Source organism: Bactrocera dorsalis, chromosome 2 (genome assembly GCF_023373825.1).
Source record: "Bactrocera dorsalis isolate Fly_Bdor chromosome 2, ASM2337382v1, whole genome shotgun sequence".
NCBI classification, from domain to species: domain Eukaryota; kingdom Metazoa; phylum Arthropoda; class Insecta; order Diptera; family Tephritidae; genus Bactrocera; species Bactrocera dorsalis.
The window spans coordinates 5,638,236-5,649,455 of NC_064304.1; the positions used below are offsets into that span (position 1 = coordinate 5,638,236).

Genomic DNA, 11,220 nt, shown 5'->3' on the forward strand with positions numbered 1-11,220 from the left:
GATATATGTATATATATATAAATAAATGTGAGTGTGTGTGTCTTGAAGTCGCAAGCCAATCAAAGTCTGCTCCAACCCACAAATGGTTTTTGTTCACTTTCAATTTTTCGCAAATCTGCAACCGCAACTGCAACCACTTGTCTACGTGCCGCCCAGCTGCAAGCGTCGTGTCTCGCCCGTGATGTTCGCCAGCCGCTTTGGCCGGATGTGCTGTGCAGTTGCATATTGGTCTATTAACTGCTAAGTTGTTTTACATACAAATTTACAAGAAGAAGAGGAAGAAGAAGGAGTAGAGGAATTTGCTTCGCGCTGTGTGCGCCGCGCCCACCCATGGCTCACACACTGGGTGGTGCTTGTTCTACACGCTGTTATTTAAGTGGTTTTTCGGCAAGCGTAATAAAAACGTGGAAATTCTCCGAACTTAATGAATTTTTAATGTGCTGTTGAAAGTGGAAAAGTTTACACTGGAAAAAATACGACAAAAACAGCAAATAAAACAAAACGTTAGCAACTTGAGGCTGCGTAATGGCGCACGGAGTCAAAGCGTTAAAGTTCGCATGCATTTTAACGACCCTGCAGCACAGTGTTGCATTTCACTATATGCAGAACTCCACGCATACACATGTAAATACGTATGTATGTGTGTGTGTGTGTATGGCTGGCATTTCTTGTCCGCATATTGAGGCTCAGCAAATTCTGATTGCCGTTAAACAATTTTAATGAAGCAAACTTTTGCTTTTTCTGTGCGGCAAAAATGCCATGCAGCCCCGCACTCATAGCCGAGAAACAATAGCAAGCAATCAAAATCTAAAATACCGTTAAAAAATCTTCGCAAAGCAAAATTAGCAAAAGTTCATCCTAAAATCGACAAAAGCGATTGCCTTGCAAAGTGGATTTTCTTTGCTTTACAGTTAGAAACTATACTCGTACGAGCAGCAATTGCATTATTAAGCAGTTTGCCTCTTTTACGACTCTACTAAGCTATCGCTATCGATTTGTTGTGGCGAAGTAGAGCCGACCAAATCTTAATAAACCGTTTTAATAACAAAGCTACAAAGTCAAATTGCTAAAGTCAAAGTTTCACAAAGCCGAATGAATTTCGGAAAGTTTTCATTAACCAAATTTTTGGCCGTAATCTTCTTGCTCTTGAAGTTTAAAATAGAATAATTCGGATAGAGTGTTCTTCGGAATTTTCGAAAATTAATCATGCAATAAAATTTTTTTAATTAAGGAATAAAAGTTTAAGCGATTTAAAAAGCGTTAAAAGTTCGAAAATTCGCCAGTCGAAGCAAAAATAGACCCCAATTACCTAAAAGCTCATTCAGAATGCTCTCTTTCCCAGAAAAAGTAAATGATGAAAACTTTAGTTTATGTGCTCCGTATGATTTTTTTCGTTATTAAGGATTTGAAATTGAATCGGGTTGGAAAACTCTTCCGAACAGTGCTGATCGAAATTTATTGAAAAGATCTGTCAACCCTAATCCAAAATATTTTCATCTTTAAGGATTCCTGAATGTTTGCAAACTGTTTATTATATTTTACTTGTAAACTTTATTGCATTACCCTTTCAAACCATATGGCAACCCCTTACAAAAAACTGTACCACTATAAAAATTCTTAAATTGCTATAATTTTTAGTATTTCTCTGGCTTATACACACTCGTAAGAATTCTAAAATCGCTTCAATTTGTGATATTTTTCTGGCTTCTACATATTATAGAATAAAAATTTTGTAAACATCTGGCAACCCCTTACAAAAAAAATTTGCAACTGTAAAAAATATTAAATCGCTTAAATTTTGAATATTTCTCTATCCTATACATTTTATTGAATTCAAGTTTTAAAAACATCTGGCAACCCTTTAAAAAAAATTGAAAATGTAAGAAATATTAAATTGCTGAAATCTATAAACTCTCTTTCTCCTATCAACTTTATTCTGTTAAAAATTTTAAAAAGGTGGTAACCCCATAAAAAATCATTTTCGATTGCAAATTTTTTTAAATCTCTTAAGCTTGTAGACTTCCTTTCTCCTATCAATTTTATGCAGTTCAAAATTTGAAACAGGTGGCAACCCTATTCAAAAATATTTTTGCAAGTACATTTTCATAAATTTGTACAGTTTCTTTCTCCTATCAACTTTATGCAGTTAAAAATTTGAAACAGGTGGCCACGTTTCAGTTTACGTCTTGTTTAAGCAAATGACTATGTGTTACACCAAAACCCAAAAAGACATTGATATCGATTAAGCACATCTCTCTACATTTATATTGAACTAAAGCGTTTCCTTTTGCCATTTAACATTGCATATTTTTTAACTTTTATCTAACCTCCGTTTCCTCTCACCTCCAACACAGGTACCCAAGCTTTGGTGCGACCAGGCAGCCCGCAGAGCTCCATCTCCACCGAAGATCGCGCTTCGTTAGTGCAAATTTGCAAAGCCAAAGCACTTGTCGACAGTATGCCGAATCCATATGATAAGGATGCGCTCAAGTTTAAAGTAAGTACCATAAGTAAGCAGCTCAGATACAAGTAGACTAGCAAACGACGCGTCGCGGATGCCAATGATTGGCGGCCGAGGCAGCTGTTGGGCGAAAGTTTCGCCAGCGACCGCTCCTCGGCGCTGCGGCAATGTGAGTGCGAGTGAAGCCTTCAATGACTCCCTGACACCTCTGGCCCAGCTTGCGACTTGTTGGTGTTCGATACTCTTTAGAGTTGAAAATAAAAGTAATTTTACAAATGCACTCAACACAGGTAAAGATTATCGGTCCTTCGGCCTTTCAGTGTCTTTGCCGAATTTCGTAAAGCACTCTCAATGACTGCCATTCGCAGTGTTGATGAAATGTCAAGGCTTTTCGCAGCACTTGTGTCTTAAGCGGCCGGTATGTGTAAGTAAGTGCGAGTGAGTTCACTTCTTGAAGACAACCAACGAGTGCACTTCGAAATTTTAAACGCCACTCCTTCGATGTGCCGCAAATGTAAATCTTTATTGTTGTTGTATCCCTTTATCTTTTGTTTATTTTCGGCAGTTATCTTTAACCTCTTCTTTACTCATGTACTACTCTTCTTTGCTCCCAACAGAAAGGTGACATAATCGATGTGCTGTCAATGAATGCCTCCGGCATCTGGAAGGGTCGTTGTCACGGTCGTATCGGACACTTTAAATTCATCAATGTTGAAGTGTTGCCCGAGCAGCGTTTGAAGTCGTCGAATAGTAAAATCCTCTGTGCTGGCGGTTTGAGCATGGGTGGCGTTGGAGGCGTCGTAGGCATGGGTGGTGGTGCCAGCATGCGGCATGTCAGCAGCAATGGTCCGAGCTCGGTGGAAGATCTACTCTTTCGCATTGGACTGAAGGAGTATACGTCGGTCTTCATTTTAAATGGGTAAGTGGCGTAAAATCGAATGAACACACGAAAGAAAATAAACTTGTTAAGCAGTGGATTTCGTATTAAGAACCGAAAATTAGAGGTCGTAATGCAGAAAAAACTACATGTATATATTCAGATGCTTCAAAAGGCACGAAACTGTTTTAAATTTTTCTTTCTCTCTCTTTAATTTTTGTAGCTACGAAGACCTTGAACTCTTCAAAGAGCTGGAGCCTGCTGATTTGGATTACTTGGGTATTGTGAACCAGGAACATCGCGCCAAATTGTTGACCGCCGTGCAGCTGCTGCATGATATTGAATGTAAGTCTTTGCACACCTCAACCTTAGCTACCAAATGAACCACTTAGCATAGCATATTGATTTCTTAATTCTTCCATATTAACTAACATTTAATATAACTGCATGTCTTTTTCACATTAACCCCACCAAAACCCCACTAACCCCGCTCCATCATTTCATTGTTTCGCTACAGCTTCCCATTTCTCCCAAACAGGTTCGGATGGCGACATCGCCGGTTCCAGTTCGGAGAACGACGAGACACGCCTGAATAATATTAATAAGAAGCATGGCGCCTCACCCTTCGGACGTCGGCATTTCCCACGCGACTCCGGCTGCTACGAGGGTTCGCCTGTGCCCACCTCGCAGACACCCACACAAAACATACCCTCCACCGATGAGTCGAACAGCTTGGACGATGTCGTCACCAAGTGTTCCAGCGAGATTATGAAGCGCGTCGAAAGCGCCCGCCGCCAAAAGGAAAATCCATTCAAAGCCGGACTCTCCGCACGCGTTGGCAAGAAGGCGCTACTGGGCGCCAGCCTAATGGGCGAAGACACCTTGACACGCGGCGGCGGCCTCAGCGAAAAGTCCAGCGACTCGGGCGTCAGCAGCAGTTCGCTGTCCTCGGGTCCCATGAAGAACAGCACTTAACACTTACCCACCATACTCGCGCACGAACTGATGCTTGGCGTCGGCCTACCCGGCCCCGGCGTGGGTTTGGCTGGCGGCAGCATCGGCGGTGCGCTAGGCGGCGGTGGCGCCACTTCACCTACCACATCCACTGCCTCGGCAGGCATAGTCGGTTGCGGCAGCAGCAGCGGCCTACTAGGCAGCGCCGGTCTGCTTCCCGGCTCTGCCTGCAGCACCTTGCCACATCCGCCGTCTTCCGCCGCTGCGGCCGCCGTCGTGTCCAGCGCCTTGGCGGCGGCATCTGCCACCTGCGCGGGCGTCGGCAGCGCAACAGCGAACTTGAATAGAAATCTAGTGATATTGCGCAATCACTTGCGTAAAAATACGAATGTGGCACCCGCCTCAGCGGTCGCAGCGTCTGCGTCAGCATCAACAGCGCTGTCCACACCGACACACACGGGCGCATTCAACGACATCACGCCCACCAACACCAACACGAACACACTCAGCAGCAGCACAATCAGCGCACACATCAACAACATCAATACCAATCTGGATCGGGATCAATAGCCCAGCAGCAAATGGCTTGGCGCTTTTAATTTAGTTCGCTTATTACGTTATGTTAATTAGATGTAAAAAAATACGCAAATTAAGTGTGGAGAGTAGCATTAAAGTGAAAATCAACACTTCATTATCATAGTATAACTGTACATAGGTCTATTTATAGTTGTATATGTATATGTAAATCGCTGTGATGACGCGTTCGAATATGCTTCAGTTCAAATGTACAGTTAAAATAAATAGTGCACTCACACACACTCATACACGCGCACACACACACATGCATTGTTATTATAGCAAACACAAAAAAAAATTTAAAACAACGCTTTTATATATTTAAAAAAAATTATATATATATATAAATATAGTATAACGGATATTTTGCATTTGTAATTTGAGTACTTCCTCAGGTGATGGCATTTAATAAACAGCATTTAATTATTGTATGTTTTAGCGGCAATTTTTATGTACAAACACTTCGCAGCATTTATGCAAATTGATTGAGAACAACGCGCTACAACAACAACAATAACAAAAAAGTCCGAAACTGTTTATTTAAAAGTATTTATAAAAACAGCAACAAAAAGAAACGAAGAAATTTGTGTTTGCAACTCGCAACCACAAACAAACACACACACAGACACATACAAATAAACAATAAGAAATTAATATAATTAGAATGTGCGTATGCGCACACACACACACATACTAGTGCGTTAAATGAAATTAAAAGCCAACTGCACACACACACACACACAAGCACACCATAAATACGTGATATTTCAATACGTCCATGACTTTTTTGCTTCAATTTGTCGTTACTTATGTATAGTTGGTTAGTATTAAAAGCGCATCGCATTAATTTAATTGTATTTTAAGTTTTTTCGCATCACTTTTTCCACCTTTATGCATTTAATTATAGAAATTAACGACATATGTCCAGCTACAAAATAAGCTGTCCGCGTTACTTTCGTTTCTCCTCTTGAATTGTTTGCAAATATTTAATTTAAATACGCCAACAAATAAAAATAAATAAATAATTGCATTGGAAATCAAATTATTTAGAGCTGAAAATCAAAGTTGCCACCTTGTGAAATCATTATTATTAATATACATATATTTTATTTTCGAACAAGCAGCCTAAAGGTAGGCAATGATTAATTCAATTTTGTATTTGTGTTAAAAAGATGCAAATTCTGAAAAAGCTTTCCGAAATTCTTAGTTCACTTACTGTTTTTTTCGAAATTTTATATCATAAAAGAAAATTTTGAAAAAAATTAGTTGTGATTTTTGTCACTTTCTATCTTAAAAGAACAATTTTGGAAACAAAATTGTATTTTCCTAGGAAGCTCAAATAGAAGACTCATAGACCATATTTTTTTTTTTAAGTTAATAAAATTCTCCCTCAAAATACATTTACGTACATAATATATATTTTTTGTTCGAACATGCAGCCTAAATGTAGGCAACAGATAAAAATTCTCGAAAACTTTCAAAAACTCTTAGTTCACCAGCTGCTTTTTTTGAAATTTTATAACTTAAAAGCAAAATTTAAAAAAATGTTATATAACTAAATTTATGCCAGACCCTGCAAGAAATTAAATTACTTTTTTTAATAATTTATAAAACTCTTACAACATAAAATAATTTTCCGAAAAAGCTTTTCGAAATTCGAAAATTTACATGTTAAAAGCAAAATAAAAAAAAAAACTTTTTATAACGAAGCACAAATGTTACCTACTGAAATCGTTATTGTTAATATATATTTAATTTTTATACCATGCAGCCTAAATGTAGGCAACAGCTCATTTTTTATATGGTTTATATGTTAAAACAAATTAATTTTCGGAAAAAGCAGTTAGTGGACTAAGAATTTCTGAAAACTTTTTACCGCATTTTTATCTTTAAATCTTTTTTGATAAAATATTTATGCCACTAAGCTTAAAAGCAAGAAAATTACATAACTGAATTTATGCCAGTATATACATATATTTCATGACTCATTTTGTAAACATACTGTATACATATGTACCTAAAGACTTTTTCAGCGTTGCAATTTTTGCTATACTTATTTTTATGAAGTTAATTTGAAATAAAAATCTTGAATATTTAGTGAAAATTTTCAAATGACTCACGCTCACGCGTATAAAAAGAGACTTTACGGTAACCAGCGCTAATACTCACAGCACTTCTTACAATTTCACTAAGATTTCGGTTAGATAACTGATTGATTTGAAGAAAATGACATAAAAAAAATTTAAAAAAAAAATAAATTATAAAAAAGCATTGAAATTGAAAAAAAAAAAAAGAAATAAAAAAAAATATTACAAAAATAAAATTAATAAAAAATATTTTCAGGAGTACTTCTTTAATATATTTAATTTTGCTGTCCCATTCAACAAATTTTAACAAACTTAAAGTTAAACTAAAAATTGTAATAAAAAAATTAAAATTAATAAACAAAATATATTTTCAACAGAACTTCTTTATTAAATTGAAATAAATAAAATTAAATTAAAAATATAAAAATTTATTTTAAAAAATTTCTAGCGTACTCTTTCCCAGACTTGTTTATTAATATTCTTTTTATGTACAAAAACTGCAATTCAACAAAAAAGAAAGTAAAAAGCAAGATTTTAATAATCAAAAGCAATACAATCGAGTACACGCTCGAGGTTATTAGAGAATGTTGGTGGAAAATACAATAAATAAAATTCTAAGCAAACGAAATGTAAATATTAAATTCCTATTTTAATTAAAATTAATTTTTACAAATATAAAAAATTCATATATTGTATCTTATAAAAAATCTAGGCAAGTAATAATGAATTTTGTAAATATGGCAAGCAACTGAGCATGAAAATTTTAACACCAGTAAATCATATATATTTAGCAATTAACTGTAAAGATATGCAAATGTTCAATAACTCAATGTATTCAATAAGCAATAATCAAAAGAAAAAGAAAAAGACAAATTCAATTGTATGTCTGTGTCTAAGTGCATACGATAAAGATAAAGATAAGGAATGAAATATATTAATTAACTAGCAATAACTTTAAATAAATAAAATAAAAATAAAAACTGAAAGCGTTTGCCAGTAGTTAGAGCACAAAGTTTAGGTGTTAGGCCAAGTGGTTGGTGGAGTAAGGGAGTGGGGGAGAGAAATCAAAACGAAACAATACAAACTTAAAGAAATTATGTAAATATACGCATACATATACATACCTACTTGTAATCTATGTAAGTGTGTGTGACAAACGCACGCAAAAGTTGTTACGAATACTTTATTAGGGAAATCAAATGAGAATTAATTAATTAATTTTTAAACAAAAGCAATTAAGCTAAGCATTACAGAATACAGAATACGCATTTAAAGAAAAACGAAAAAATAAAGAAAAAAGATAAAGTTAAATTAAATTTATTGTAAATTATTGCAAATGTTAGCAGCAAACGAGAGAGCAACGCTTTTTAAATTAACAAAACACAAAAATTCAAAAAAAGAAGTTAAGTAAAATGAAAGTGGATAAGTAAAAATTCAAATAGCAAATCTACAAACAATTGTGTTAGTAAGAAAAAAAAAAAAAAAGAAAAATACTGGTTCAAAAGTGAGAATATACATATGTATATATGTGTGCACGAAGGCATGCAAAATAGCGGTAAACAACTTGTTCGAAAACAGAAAATCAAAATTTGCAAATACATAAATCCAAGGCGTTTAAAAGCAATAAAAGGTGCTAATCGAGTGTCTACAAGCCAATTTAAATGTTTTTTTTTATTTTTGAAATTTTATTTCGATTTTTATGAATTTATTTATATTTTTGAAAATTTATTTTGATTTTTGAAAATTTTTATCGATTTTTGAAAATTTATAAAATTAAAAATTAATGCTGATTTTGGAAAATTCAAGTTGATTTGTGAAAGTTAATGTTGATTCTTGAAAATTTGTTTAATTTTTAAAAACTGATTTTGGCTTTTGAAAATTTATTTTGATTTTTGCAAATTTATTTTGATTTTTGAAAGTTAATGTTGATTTTTGAAAATTTTTTTTTTGATTTTTAAAAACTGATTTTGGCTTTTGCAAATTTAATTTGATTTTTGAAAATTTATTTTGTTTTTTGAAAATTTATTTTAATTTTTTTAAATTTATTTTGATCTTTGAAAATTTTTTTCGTTTTTTGTGAATTTATTTAGATTTGTGAAAATTGATTTGGATTTTTGAAGATTTATTTTGATTTTTGAAAATTTGTTTTAATGTTTTTTGAGTTATTTTGTCTTTGAAATTTTTTTCGATTTTTGTGAATTTATTTAGATTTTTGAACATTTATTTTGCTCCTTGAAAACTTTTCTCGATTTTTGTGAATTTATTTAGATTTTTGAAAATTTATTTTGATTTTTGAAAATTTATTTTGAATTTTTTTAAATTTATTTTGTGTTTTAAAAATTTATTTTGGTTTTTGAAAATTTATTTTGATTTTTGAAAATTCGTTTCGGTTTTTGAAATTTTATTTAGATTTTTGAAAATTTGTTTTAATGTTTTAAAGTTATTTTGCTCTTTGAAATTTTTTTCGATTTTTGTGAATTTATTTAGATTTTTGAAAATTTATTTTGCTCTTTGAAAACTTTTTTCGATTTTTGTGAATTTATTTAGATTTTTGAAAATTTATTTTGCTCTTTGAAAACTTTTTTCAATTTTTGTGAATTTATTTAGATTTTTGAAAGTTTATTTAGATATTTGAAAATTTATTTTGATTTTTGAAAATTCATTTCGGTTTTTGAAAATTTATTTTGATTTTTGAAAATTTATTTTGAATTTTTTTAAATTTATTTTGATTTTTAAAAATTCATTTTGATTTTTGAAAATTTATTTTCATTTTTGAAAATTTATTTTCATTTTTGAACATTTTTCTACAGCCAACTTACCACTTGTCATGCAACAAGCTAAAACAAATTGCTACAAAATCAAACCTAATTGGCTTTGTTGCGCTTTTTCTTCACTTTACTGTACTTTTGCAATAAAATAGTTAAGTTTAAGTTGAAATTTACAACAAAAACTGAAGTCTTGCAAAAATTTCCACTCAAATACTTGCTTCACACGTTTCCACTACAAAGCCACAAACACACTCGACAGCCACAACAAAAATTTTGCTTGAAATGCCAATAACAAAAAGAACAACAACAACACTTTGTATGTACTGTAGATATACTATGAAATCTAAATATAAGAAATTGCAGAAATTTGCGAAGAAATTTAGAAACCATATAAATCAATTAGTCAAGCTTGAAATGAACCTGGCAACATAAATCGCATGCATTTGAGAGGCATGTGCTAAGTATTATGGCAAATTAAGCGAGTAAATTAATTATGTGTCGATGTTGAAGGCGCTAGCAAATGCAAATTGAAATGCAAAATACAAAAAAAATGCAACAAAGTAAATTTTAGTAACACACACACACACACGCATAAACAATCGAGATGGAGTAAATTTAATGAGAGAAATGAAAGCAAATGAAAGCAAATTGCAGTAATTGCATTTGAAAGCGAATATGTAAAATTAATTTTAACGATGCTACTGCATTTCCATGTATGTATGTATGTTTATGGGGGCGCAGCGTGGAGCAAAAATTAAATATTAATTACTAGAATAAATAAAAGTATTGAGAGATTTCCAAATAAAAAACACATATCTAAAAATTAATTGCAATGCGTTTTATTTTTGATCGACATGTGTTGAGTTGATTATTTATTTGTGGGGAAAGGTGAGTAAATGTGGGAAATATGTGTAGCACTTTGTACACACTTACACCAGTGTATATTAAGTGTAACACGAAGTTAGTAACATCCAGCACGAAAGTTCAAAAGCCAATCGTTGAAATATCGGAGGGTTCAGTGAAAACCATTTTCAAAGATCATTTGGGCCAAAAAAAAAGTGAAAACATGATTGGTTGCAAAATAACGAAATTTTTTCAAAAACGGTTTCGCGTTAATGTCTGTGAAACAACGCTATCCGACTACCAATACTGGCGATGAGTCTTGGATCCGTGCTTAGATCTGGAAACAGACGTTCACTCGGCCCAATATGATGGCAAAGGTGAGCCGAAGCAGAAAAAACACGTAAGAAAAGTAAAAAAATCAAGGTTATGTTCACAGTTATCTTCGATTATTGAGGTGTGGTCCACTCCGATTTCCTTCCAAATAGTCAAACTGTCAAAAAGGAATTCTATTTAGTGGTTATGCCTCGTTTGCGCGAAACTATTCGTAAATAGAAGTCGAAATTATGAACCCACAAACTCTTTGTTTTTGCACCACGATAATGCGCTATCGCATACTGCATTAATTCTTAGCGAGTTTTTCGCCAAATTTTCAAC

General features: G+C 33.3%; 2 protein-coding genes across 3 annotated transcripts in view; both read left to right on the top strand.

Annotated features, from left to right (window-relative positions):
- The window catches only part of LOC105233611 (sterile alpha motif domain-containing protein 5), a 366,548-nt gene extending 362,235 nt beyond the window's left edge, over positions 1-4,313 (top strand). The window contains exons 15-18 of one of the 2 annotated variants that reach the window (XM_049446973.1): positions 2,355-2,497; positions 3,079-3,380; positions 3,562-3,683; positions 3,856-4,313. In XM_049446973.1, the coding sequence (XP_049302930.1) occupies positions 2,355-2,497; positions 3,079-3,380; positions 3,562-3,683; positions 3,856-4,313 (1,025 nt within the window). The remainder of the gene's footprint in view (positions 1-2,354; positions 2,498-3,078; positions 3,381-3,561; positions 3,684-3,855) is intronic. The other variant, XM_049446974.1, reaches the window with a different exon arrangement.
- Positions 4,314-4,343: 30 nt separating this feature from the next.
- On the top strand, positions 4,344-7,074 carry LOC115065733 (serine/threonine-protein kinase minibrain). Its single transcript, XM_029548296.2, has one exon. The coding sequence runs from the start codon at positions 4,344-4,346 to the stop codon at positions 4,860-4,862; it is 519 nt and encodes a 172-aa protein (XP_029404156.2). The 3' UTR covers positions 4,863-7,074.
- The last annotated feature ends 4,146 nt before the right edge of the window (positions 7,075-11,220 follow it).